Consider the following 12,722-nt stretch of genomic DNA (forward strand, 5'->3'; position numbering starts at 1 on the left):
GGGCGCCCGCCGCCACCATCTCTTGGGCCGCCGTGGGAGAATCCCTTTAACCTGGGAGAGAACTTTCACTTTGCTACGTTGAACCTGTTGACGGAGCCCAGGTCAGTCCCGCAAGCTCCTTCCTCTATTTCAAATATGCATTGACTTAACCCAGCTGGAGCAGAGCCTGGGACGTGGAAGGGGCTCTGTGGGGCCTTCCACACTAGATAAATATAATAACTAAGAGATCCACCAACCCACCCAACAGTGCCTCCAGAACTCAATAACTCATCCTACAATCTGTGCCACCTTCCTCATCAGCCACCTTTTAGTATAAGAAAAGATGAGCCTGATGTGAGGGGAATCCTTGGTAGTGGGGGAGAGACCTGGACTGGGAGTCTGCACACCTCGGTTCTAGTCCTAGCTGGGCCACCTACCTGCAGAGTGTTCTCAGAGGCTTACCTGGGCCTCTCTGGGGACAGTTGTAGTAGGAGTGTGCAAACAAAGACTTATCCAAAGGGAAAGGGGTGTTGGGAGACCCAGAGATAACTTAGGTCCAGCTCCCGAGGGCTTTGCAAAGACAGAGCAACCCCCTCAAGATAGGCAGGCATATCTACCAATCCCAGGAGGAGACAAAGGTGCCAGAGGCTCCTGACCCCAGGAAGCCCTTAAGGGTTTCTAACTCTTCCAGCCACACCTCCAGGACACCGAAGCGCTGGACCAGTTCCAGGCTCTTGAGTATTCCACTCCAGGAACCCCCAGACTGCCCTCTCCAATTGGCTCTGTTTTTCCTCTGAGAGCCCCAAGCCCCAACTCTGCTCCTTCAGTGTGCATCACGTTTTTTTCGTCCCACTGTGAATTTTTTTCATCCCACTGGCAATCTGAACCCTTTCCTGGACTCCCATTCCCAGCTTTCCTGTTACAGAGCCGAGCACAGAGCCAGGCAGACAAGGGCTGGAGGACCAGGAGGCTGTTTGGAGACCAAGACAAATAAGCTCAGGACCTGGCTCCCACTTGGGGCAACAGGAGCAACAGGATCCCTGAAGACTATTAATGTGCAGACACTGGGCTCACGGGCTTTCTAGGCAACAGCTCCTCTATATTTCACAAGCCTGGGGGCAGGACTGTTAACCTCTTTTTATCCAGGAAGAAACAAAGGTTTAGAGCAGTGAAGCAACAGTTTCATTTTCACAAAGTAGCAGAGCTGGGATTCAAACACAGGTCTAGTTGCTCTAATTTGAAGGAATCCAGAAGCCATAGAATCTGTCTCCCACCCACCCACAAACTCACAACCAAAATAATTCCACAGACATGGATGTATCAGTCTGTTTATTAGAAGTGACTCTTGGCCTCACCATGGAGCAGGAACTGACCGGGTGACAGAGGGTTAGGTGACTAATAGAAGCATGCTTAAGACGCTGTCATTTGTGGGAGCTGAGCTGAGCCCAGCCTGGTTATTCAAGCTGAGGGCAGGTAGTCTGGGAGGACTGAACTCAGCCAAGGAGCCAGAGTTGCAGCATCAGGGCCAGACTGAGCAGGAGACCCCCAATCCCATGAAGCATCTCACCAGCATTCACATGCATGGCTGCAGCATAGAACCTTGCCACTTCCTCGTTGGGGTTGCCCTGGGCTGAGTCAAACCACATCTGGATGCAGCGGCCGCTCCCTCGGCTGTAGTTGCTGACCTTGTATGAGTGACTCCAGAGGCCTTCACAAAGGGCAGCTGGAGTGGGGAAGTAGGACTCAAAGGTGCGGCAGAGGGCCCCAGCTGGGCACTTGTTAACTCCTGCAGGGAGAGACATGGTGGACACAGACATTCAGCCCCTGTGCCCAAAGCTCATTTCTGGCCACCCCCAGAAATCTTCACCCCACCCCGAATCCTTGAGGATTTTCCAAACCCCACCTCAATCTCCTTTTTCCTAACCCCAACTCAATCACCCTCACCTGAGGTCCAGTCCCATCCTCTGTGCCAGTTGCTCTTGCAGGTGTGGGAGGTGTGACAATCCTCCCACCAGCGCTGACAGTCCTCTTTGCATAAGGGCACATCCAGGAAGCGTTCTTTGCGCCAGCTCTGATTCACCTGGGTGGGAGGTGGGGAGGCAGGGCTCCTCTCAGCCAGGGATGCTGGTAGCCGTCGCCTTGAAGTGACTGAGGGGGATGGCAGTCTGCTGGGGTGGGTGGGGGGGAGACACCCTACCTGCTGGATCCAGGGCCCCAAGTTGGGTGAACACTCATAGAGACAGGTGTCCTGGATGAAGTGGCGCTTGCAGGCGGGCTCCATCTTGCCACAGTGATCCCAGTTAAAGTTGTACAGGCGGGAGGTGTCCTTGTGCAGCTCCTGGCTGGTGCTGGCCGTGCAGCAGGCATTCTTCTTCCAGGGACTGCACTGGGTGGGGAAGACACAGGACTAAGTGCCTCCCCATACCCTCCTCCTCCTGCCACCTCATGTCTCTCCCCCATTTGGTTCTTACTCCTCTGCCCTAGGCAGGTTGTTCTGGGAACACTCAGGTTCCCAGGTGATGGTCCCTCTGTCCTAGGCCTCCAGGAACCCCTTTCTTGGAGGAAACACAATTACAACCGTGTGATCAGGGGACTGTGGGAGCCCAGGGGAAACCCTGTCTTGGGAATGATAGTTATCATTTATGAGGTATGTAACACTTCATAAAAAGTCCTTCCACTTACTCATTTAAAAATTATTGAGCACCTACTTTATGCCAGTCACGGTTATAGATGCCAGGAATACAGAAGAGAACAAAACAGACAAATATGTATTCATGGAAGTTTCATTCTGGTCAGAGGAGACAGGAAGAAACTTTATATATATATATATATATATATATATAGTATGTCAGGATATGATAAATGATATGGGAAAAGTTAGAGCAGGAAGGGGTAATGTGGAATTGCTGAAATTTTAAATAGGTTAGGAAATGCCACATTGGTAGGTGACATTTTGAGCAAAGGAAGAGAGGGAGCGAGCCATGCGGTAATGGCGTTTGAATATATTTATTCTTCTTGGCATGCAGTAAGATCTGTGTCCCCAGTGGCTAGGCCAGTGCCAGACACACAGTAGGCCCATGAAAATATTTGCTGGAAAAAGTAAGCAAAAGCCAGGCTGGACGTGGTGGCTCGTGGCTGTAATCCCAGCACTTTGGGAGGCCAAGGCAGGTCTATCACCTGAGGTCAGGAGTTTGAGACCACCCTGGCCAACATGGTGAAACCTCGTCTCTGGTAAAAATACAAAAAAATTAGCCAGGCATGGTGGTGGGTGCCCCAGCTACTTGGGAGACTGAGGCAGGAGAATCACCAGAACCCCGGAGGTGGAGGTTGCCGTGAGCTGAGATCACACCATTGTACTCCAGCCTGGGCAACAGAGTGAGGGTTCTTCTCAAAAAAAAAAAAAAAAAAGTAAGCAAAAGCCCTACTTTTTAAATCTATCTCTATCTTACGTATAGGCACATCATATTTTCACAAGATTTTAATCTAGACTGGGTTTTCCGGGACTGCAAATACCATGAAATAGAAGGCTGTACTATGTGTTTTTTTCTACTAGAATTATTCACTATTTTCGAAAAGTATGACATCAACAGTAACATTGTGTATATTATAGTATCTTATAGTGTTTAAGTCACCAATAGAATATACCTGTATCAATCTTCATTTGTAGCTCCCCACTTATAATGATTTTATGACAAAAGCAAGCATGTGCTATTTCCTAATGCCTTCTAATGTAGTCGTACCAGAGAACTGACATATTGAAATATATATTATTTTATTACAAGTTACTTTCTGTGTGTTTCTCCTATATATTACAGAGCATTATGTTGATATTTGCAAAAATTATGCATACAAATAGGTTCTTTGAATTTCATTGCAGGATAGAAAACAGAATCTAAAAAAAAATCTGTCATAAAAGTGAGACATTGAGTCTAATAAGGCTGCAATCCACTGGCTGGCATACATGTATATAGACTGTGTGAATGTCCAGCCCCTGTGCCTCAAACTACAGCCAGAAGGACCTCCTCCTCTTCTCCCTTGGCACTCCATGGAACTGGTACTTAGTGAGGGTGGGAAAAGCCAGCGCCTCCCTAGTCTGTTGCCCACCAAAGGAGGAGCCTAACCCAGTCCTATTCCTGCCCCTCCACAGGGGCCATTCATGTCCAGCTCCTGTGTGGGCCCATGTGCTTTTGTGAGCCTCATTTTCACTTACTTGTGTAATGTGGAGAATATCATCTACCTACATCAAAGAACCCCTGGGAATATGAAATTTTGTACAAAAAGCACATGACAACTGACAGGTGCCCATCGAATGACGACTCAATATCATTGTCAACATGGTATCCACCTCTGGGGAGGGCCCCACTAAAATCACCTCGGCCACTCTTCCTACTCCACCTTCATCTTCTCCCACAGCAAAAATTCAGGATGTGGAGGTATCTGACCCCTCAATCCCTCTCCCACCATCCTGACTTTCTCCTCCCTGTTAGAACCAGCCCCCTCCTTAGCAGAGGCACACTCCAGCCATACTTGGTCATGCAGCTTATCCTCAGGACCTGGCTTTGTCTTGTGGTGCTTGGCATCCATACAGACATTGAGGAGATCAGTCCTGTCCTGGGCACTGCACATGGTGGCTACCCAGACCAGAAGCAGCAGAAGTGGCATCCATTTCCAGGCCATATCTTTCTGTCCCTGCAGGCGGAGCTAGGGTAGGGAAACCAAGTCCTGAGGGGAAAGGGCTCCAGGCTGGGAGCCCATTCACCTCCTGCCTCAGTCTCCCCATCCCTATGGTGGCAAATGAGGTCAGACCCTGTTCCTTCAATGCTGCAGCCCTGAAGCTCCCTGAGGCTAGGGTAGACAGGGTTGACCAGGAGGGCTCCCTCACCCCCAGGCTTTAAGGGCTCAGGAGAACTGGTGTTAGTGAGTGAGCCCTGCGGGAGTCTTCCCAATTTGAAGGAGATACTTTGCGCCCTCATCTTTTCTCTAGGCTTTATCTATGACAAGTAATTAAATTCTTCAGGTCTATGCCCTGCTTCCCTGAACAGAGCCAGGGACACATAATGTCTTCACCCTCCGTCCAGCAAGGGCTCTGTGGTTAGATGCTGGATCACCTGGGGTCTTGCGCCAGCTTAGAAACCAGGTTAGCCCTGGGGAAGGCAGTGACCCAGCTCTGCCGAGTTCTCAGATCAGCATGAGGATCAAGTGACAGAACCCACAGGATGGTGTTTGGTTAAATGATACAGAAATGGAAAGAGCAGTGTATTTTAAGTAGTTTTGCTTCCTCAGACTTTTTCCTTCCCTATTCTCCGAAAGCCATTTTCCTTTCCAGCCTCCTCAGCTGTCTCTGGGCTAATGCAGCAGACCTCACCCTACCTCTCAAAAAACAAATGCAAATGAGAATGATATAGACTGGGGGTGGGGCAAGGTGAGGAGGGGGTGAGGAATAGAAGGCTATATACTGAGTACAGTGTACACTGCTCCGGTGACTGGTGCACTAAAATCTCAGAAATCACCACTAAAGAACTTATCTATGTAATTAAAACCACCTGAAAAACGATAGAAGTTTAAAAAATTAAAAATAAATTTTTTAAAAATGTAGAGAGACCCTTAGATCTGAGAGACAACATGAAAGTTTCCCATGTTGGAACAGCCAGACCAGCACTTGGTGTCCTGGAAGGCACTCAACAACAGGAGCATCCCTCTCCTCCTCTGTTCATTGCTGCCCTTGCCCCCACCCCCAGCCATTACAGAGCTGTTCCTCTGGGCTCTGTCACCAAAGAGTGGATAATGGAGACTGCTTCCTCTCCCTCTCTGGTAAAAGTCCCTCCAAAAACTTACTGCCCATGGCTCTATGTTTAGTGTCAAGTCTTCCCTCTTCCAATTTCTTCCCCTTCAAGTTGCCTTCCCCACAGGAGCCAGCATGATCTTTCTAAAGAAAGATGTGGCTGGGCACAGTGGCTCACGCCTGTAATCCCAGCACTTTAGGAGGCCGAAGTGAGTGGATCACGAGGTCAAGAGTTCGAGACCAGCCTGACCAACATGATGAAACCCCGTCTCTACTAAAAATACAAAAATTAGCCAGGCGTGGTGGCAGGTGCCTGTAATCTCAGCTACTCAGGAGGCTGAGGCAGGAGAGTCACTTGAACCCAGAAGGCAGAGGTTGCAGTGAGCCAAGATCGTGCCACTGCACTCCAGAAAGAAAGGTGTGTTCCTCCCCTCTGCACAAACTCTCCAAGTCTCCCCACTGCCCTTGTCACCCTTCCCTCCTTCGGGCATCTTGCCTGAACCTCCGTTGCTGCTGGGAGCATACACGGCTGTGTCTGAGTTGGCCTCTCTCTAAGTAGGCAATAGATCCAGGCCCCTAGGCTGTCCCCACAGCCTCTGTCTTCAGTATAGGGTAGACAACACGCTCTGGTAAGCACCGAGTGAAATCTCCCTACTTAGCTATTCTCCTTCCTCTCTTCCTTCCCTTCCAGACCCCACCCTCTTCAAGGCTCCCTGAGTCTGTCCATTTAGTCATTCCTTTTTTTTTTTTTTTTTTTTTTGAGGCGGAGTCTCGCTCTGTCACCCAGGCTGGAGTGCAGTGGCGCGCGATCTCGGCTCACTGCAAGCTCCACCTGCCAGGTTCACACCATTCTCCTGCCTCAGCCTCTCCGAGTAGCTGGGAATACAGGCGCCCGCCACCACACCTGGCTAATTTTTTTTTTTGTATTTTTAGTAGAGATGGGGTTTCACTGTGGTCTCGATCTCCTGACCTCATGATCCGCCCGCCTAGGCCTCCCAAAGTGCTGGGATTACAAGCGTGAGCCACTGCGCCCGGCCATTTAGTCATTCCTGTTTGAATTCATCTCCTTACTTGTTAATTTACTCATTCCAGCATCCACACATTCAACTTTCATCAAAACCTAGAGAATTGCTCATCACCAGGGGGCATCTGGATTTTGTAGATACCCCAAGTGGTTCTTAGGATAAGGCCAGCTCGATGGAGATTAGGTCTGGTGGAAAAGAACCCAGGCTTTAGGGTCAGGCCATTGGGACCCAATGAGAGCTCCATCTCTTGCACAACCTTGGGAAAAGTCACTGGACCTTACTGAGCTTCAGTTTGCTCACTAGAAAATTGTTCACAATTGTATAGGGAAAAGCCTGGCACATATTGAGTAGGCTTAAGTGAAAGCTATTGGGTTAATTTATGGGCAGCCAGGTGGACATAGGTAGAAGTTGAGGTATAGGCCGGGCACGGTGGCTCACGTCAGTAATCCCAGCACTTTGGGAGGCTGAGGCAGACAGATCGCTTGAGGTCAGAAGTTTGAGACCACCCTGGACAATATGGTAAAACCCTGTCTCTACTAAAAATACAAAAATTAGTGGGGCGTGGTGCTGTGCGTGCGCCTGTAATCCCAGCTACTTGGGAGGCTGAGGCACAATAATTGTTTGAACCCGAGAGGCGGAGGTTGCAGTGAGCTGAGATCGCACCACCACACTCCAGCCTGGGCGACAGAGCGAGACTTCATCTCAATAAAAAAAAAAAAAAAAAAAAAAGAAGTTGAGGTATAGAAGTCAAGGGTCACAGAAAAATTAAAATTGTCTCAAATCTGTTAAACAGCAATATATTACCATCTGGCATTTCTGAAAACATAATTAAGCAATTTTTGATGGCCTTTTTAAAATTGTGGTAAAAACACCCATGACATACAATGTGCCATCTTAACCATTTCTAACGGTACAGTTCAGCAGTGTAAAATATAGTCATACTGTTTGCAATCAATCTTGGAAACTTTTTCATCCTGCAAAACTGACTCTATATCCATTAAACAATTCCTCGTTTTCGCTTTCCCCAGCCCCCGCCAACCACCATTCTATTTTCTGTCTCTGTGATTTGGGCTACTGTACTGTAAGTTCCTTGTCTAAGTGGAATCATGCAATATTTGTCTTTTTGTGACTGGCTTATTTCTCTAAGTGTAATGTCCCCAAGATTTGTCCATGTTGTAAGGCGTATCAGAATTTCATTCCTTTTTAAGGCTGGGTAATATTTCATTATAGGTATGTACCACATTTTCTTTATTTATTCATCTATCAATGGACCTTTGGGTTGCTTCCACTTTTGGCTATCATGAAGAATACTGCTATGAAAATGGGCATATAAATATGTCTTTAAGACCTTTCTTTCAATTCTTTTTGGTATATATCCAGAAGTGAAATTGCAGGATTATATGGTAATTCTATATTTAATTTTTGAAGAACTGCCACACTGTTTTCTGTAGTGGCCACACCATTTTACATTTCCATCAGCAGTGCACAAAAGTTCCAATTTCTCCACATCCTCATCAACACTTATTTCCTGTTTTGGGAGTTTTGGGTTTATAGTAGCCATCATATTGAGTGTGAGGCAATATCTCATTGTGACTTTGATTTACATTTCTCTAATGATTAGTGACAATGAGCATCTTTTCCCATGCTTGTTAGCCATTTTTATATCTTCTTTGGAGAAATGTCTATTCAAGTCCTTTGCCTATTTTTAAAATTGGGTTTTCTTTTTGTTGAGTTGTAGTATTCTTTTATGTATCCTGGATTCACCCTTTATCAGGTATATGATTTGCAAATATTTTCTCCCATTCTGTATGTTGCCTGTTGATTGTCCTTTGATGGACAGAAGTTTTTAATTTTGATGTAGTCCAGTTATCTATTTTTACTTTTGTTTCCTGTGCTATTGGTCTCATATTCAATAACTCATTGCCTAATTCAATGTCATGAAACTCTTTGCCTAGGTTTTCTTCAAAGACTTTCATCATTTTTGTTTTTATGTTTATTTAGGTAATGGATCTATTTTGAGTGGTTTTTAATATTGTATAAAGATGTATTTATACAAGTGTATTACACCTGTGTAAAGCTGTAAGATAAAGGTCCAACTTTTTTTTTTGCATATGAATATCCAGTTGTGTCCCAGCACCATTTGTTGAAGACTATTCTTTTCCCCATGTTTTAATACCGTTGTCAAAAACCTGGACTCTCAGTTCGATTCCACTGATGTATATGTCTCTCCTTATGCCACTGTCATGCTGTCTTGATTATTGTAGATTTGTAGTAAGTTGTGAAAGTGAAAAATGTCATTTCTCCAATTTTTTTCTTTTTCAAGATTGCTTTGGCTATTCTGGAACTCTTTCGTGTCCATATGAATTTTAGAATCAGGTTGTCAATTTCTACAAAAAAGACAGCTGGGATTTTGACAGGTCTTGAGTTGAATCTGTAGATCAGTTTGGGAGAGTATTGCCATGTTAACAATATTAAGTATTCTGACTGATGAACATGAAATTTGTTTCTATGTATTTAGGTTTTTAATGTCTTTCAACAATGTTTTATAGTTACAAGTCTTTTACTTGTGACTTTTACTTTTGTTAAACTTATTCCTACATATTTTATTCTTTTTCATGCTATTATGAATGGAATCATATTCTTAAATTCATTTTCATATTTGTTCACTGCTAGTGTATAGAAATACAATTGATTTTTGTATTTTGATCTGGTATCCTGAAACTTGTTGAACTCATTTAGTGGTAATGATATTGTTTTTATGGATTCCTTAGAATTTTCTGTATACAATATCACATCATCTATGAATAAAAATAGTTTCACTTCTTGCTTTCCAATTTGGATACCTTTTATTTCTTTTTTCTTGAATAATAGCGCTAGCTACAACCTTCAGTACAATTTAAATAGACATGGTGAGAGTACATATCCTTTTCTTATTCCTGATCTTAGGGTGAAAGCCTTCCACCATTGAATACGATGTTATGTGTTTTTTCAGAGATGCTCTTCATTGGGTTTTGGGTTGAGTTCCCTTCTATTTCTAGTTTGTTCAGCGTTTGTTTAATCATGAAAGGATATTGAATTTTGTCAAACAAGGTTTTCTTCACTAATTGAGATGATCATATGGTTTTTGTCCTTTATTCTGTAATATGGTGAACATCAATTGATTTTTGGATGTTAAACCAACTTCTAATCCTGGAATAAATCCTGCTTGGTAATAGTATATACTTTTGACCTGTTGCTGGATTCAGTTTGCTAGTATTTGGTTAAGAAGATTTATGTCTTAATTCATAAGGAATATTGATCTGTGTTTTCTTTTCTTGTGATATCTGTCCGATTTTATAACAAGGTAATACTGGCTCATATAATACAACTTATAGAATGAGTTGAGAAATATTTCCTCCTTTTATTTTTTGAAAGAGTTTGTAAAGGATTGATATGAATTGTTCTTTAAACATTTGATCCAGGCGCGGTGGTTCATGGCTGTCCTCCCAGCACTTTGAGAGGCAGAGGTGGGAGGATCACTTGAGCTCAGGAGTTCGATACGAGCCTGGGAAACATAGTGAAATCTTGTCTCTACTAAAAATAAAAAAAATTAGCCAGGCATGGTGGCATGCACCTATAATCCCAGTTACTTGGGAGGCTGAGGTGAGGGGATTGCTTGAGCCCAAGAGGTTGAGGCTGCAGGAAGCTGTGATCATGCCACTGTACTCCAGCCTGGGTGACAGAGTGAGACCTTGTCTTTAAAATAAATAAATAACATTTTGTAGAAACCACCACTGAGGCCATCTGGGGCTGAAATTTTCTTTGTGGGAAATTTTAAAATTACTAACTCAACCTCTTTACTTGTCACAGATCTATTTGTATTCTTTACTTCTTGTGTTATCTTTGATAGTTTGTGACTTTATAGGAATTTGTTCATTTTATTGGTGTTACCTAATATGTTGCATACAATTGTTTATACTATTCCCTTATAATCCTTTATATTTCTGTAAGGTCAGTACTGATCTTCCCTTTGTCATTCCTGATTTTATTGATTTGATTCTTCTCCTTTTTTCTTGATCAATCTAGATAAAGCTCTTCAGTTTTGTTGATCTTTTTAAAGAACTAACTATTTTGTTGATTTTGGGTGTTTTTCTATCCTCTATTCCATTTATTTTTGCTCTAATCTTTACTATTTCCTTCTTTTTCCTAGTTTATTTTGCTCATCTTTTTCTGTTTTGTTTTGTTTTGAGACAGGGTCTCACTCTGTCACCCAGGCTGGAGTGCAGTGGTGCCATCTCGGCTCACTGCAACCTCTGCCTCCCAGGCTCAAGCGATTCTCCTACCTCAGGCTCCTGAGTAGCTGGGACTACAGGCGCATGCCACCACGCCTGGCTAATTTTTGTATTTTTTGTATAGACGGTGTTTTGCCATGCTGCCCAGGCCAGTCTGAAACTCCTGAGCACAAGTGATCTGCCCGCCTTGGTCTCCCAAAGTGCTAAGATTATAGGCATGAGCCACCGCCCCCAGCCCTTTCTCTGTTTTTTTTAAGGTAGTAGGTTAGCTTATTGATTTAAGATTATTATTCTTTTTCATATTGACATTTACAAATCTAAATTTCTCTCCAAGCACTGCTTTAGCTACCTCCCTTAGGTTTTGGTATTTTGTGTTTTCATTTCATTCATCTTAAAGCATTTTCTAATTTCCCTTGTGATTTACCCTTTAACTCACTGGTTATTTACGAGTATATTTAATTTATACATATTTGTAAATTTCCTAAATGTTCTTATCTTATTTTTTAATGTCATTCCATTGTGATCAGGGAAGACATTTTCTTCTATTTCAATTATTTTTAATTTATTGGTACCTTTTTTAATGGCCCAAAATATGGTGTTCCATGTGTACTTGAGAAGAGTATATATTCTGCTGTTGTTTGGTTGGAGTGTTCTGTAGATATCTGACAGGTCTAGTTGGTTTATAGTGTTGTTCAAGTTCTCTACTGCCTAGTTATTCTAAATACTACTGGTAGTGGGATATGGAAATCTCCAACTGTTATTGTTAAATAAAGTATTTCTCTCCTCAATTCTGTTATTTTTTGCTTCATGTGTTTTGGGACTCTGTTGGTAGTTGCATTTATATTTATATTTTCCATGTCTTCTTAATGGATTGACCTTTTTATCATTTTTAAATGACTTCCTTTGTCTCTTAACAATTTTTGTCTTAAATTCCTTTGTCAATATCATTACATTACCTATACAGGTACAAATTACACCTGTGTAGTAGAGACAAGGTCTCACTATGTTGCCCAGGCTGGTCTCAAACTCCTGACCTCAGGCGATCCACCTGCCTCAGCCTCCTAAAGTGCTGGGATTACAGGTGTGAGCCACCGCGTCGGGCATGACAACATACTTACTTTTACCAGTGAGTTTTATACTTTCATATATTTTAATGTTACTAATTAATTAACATCCTCTTCTTTTAGCTTAAATAAGTCCCTTTAGCATTTCTCATAAGACAGATCTAGTGGTGATACGTTCTCTCAGCTTTTGTTAGTCTGAGGAAGTCTTTATCATTCTACCTTTTTGGAAGACAGGGTTACTTGGTATTGTACTTGGTTAAAATTTATTTTTCCTATAAGGATTTTGAATATATTATTCTACTTCTTTCTGGTTTGCAAGGTTTCTGCTGAACACCCACTGATAATCTTATGGGTTTCCTTGCATGCAATATTTCACTTTTCCCTTGCTGCTTTCAAAACTCTCTCTTTGTCTTTAACTTTTGACAGTTTGATTATGATGTGTCTCCATGTGGGTCTCTTTGGATTAATCTTATTTGATGTCGTTTGGGCTTCGTGGATCTGGATTTCTATTTTTTTCCCCAGGTTTGGGGAGTTTTCTGCCATTATTTCTTTGAATATGTTTTCTAGCCCTTTCTCTTTGTTTTCTCCTTTTGAAATACTG

The 12,722-nt window shown here is 43.3% G+C and overlaps 1 protein-coding gene and 1 long non-coding RNA gene across 5 annotated transcripts in view; one reads left to right on the plus strand and one right to left on the minus strand.

The window, feature by feature from the left end:
* Window position 1: 1 nt before the first annotated feature.
* The window catches only part of LOC115838610, a 60,476-nt gene continuing 47,755 nt past the window's right edge, over window positions 2–12,722 (plus strand). For both annotated transcript variants that reach the window (XR_004033657.1, XR_004033656.1), the window contains exon 1: window positions 2–101. This is a non-coding gene — a long non-coding RNA (uncharacterized LOC115838610). The remainder of the gene's footprint in view (window positions 102–12,722) is intronic.
* Window positions 1,298–12,722, minus strand: part of LOC100589102 (folate receptor alpha) — a 28,450-nt gene continuing 17,025 nt past the window's right edge. Inside the window, exons 1-5 of one of the 3 annotated variants that reach the window (XM_030829447.1) lie at window positions 6,264–6,383; window positions 4,507–4,680; window positions 2,177–2,365; window positions 1,924–2,059; window positions 1,299–1,765 (exon numbers count right to left, since the gene is read on the minus strand). In XM_030829447.1, the coding sequence (XP_030685307.1) occupies window positions 1,473–1,765; window positions 1,924–2,059; window positions 2,177–2,365; window positions 4,507–4,680; window positions 6,264–6,284 (813 nt within the window). In that variant the 5' untranslated portion in view covers window positions 6,285–6,383 and the 3' untranslated portion in view covers window positions 1,299–1,472. Of the gene's footprint in view, window positions 1,766–1,923; window positions 2,060–2,176; window positions 2,366–4,506; window positions 4,681–6,257; window positions 6,426–12,722 lie in introns of those variants that run through there. The other 2 variants (XM_003254761.4, XM_030829448.1) reach the window with 2 other exon arrangements.

The sequence above is a fragment of the Nomascus leucogenys genome, chromosome 15 (genome assembly GCF_006542625.1).
Source record: "Nomascus leucogenys isolate Asia chromosome 15, Asia_NLE_v1, whole genome shotgun sequence".
NCBI lineage: Eukaryota > Metazoa > Chordata > Mammalia > Primates > Hylobatidae > Nomascus > Nomascus leucogenys.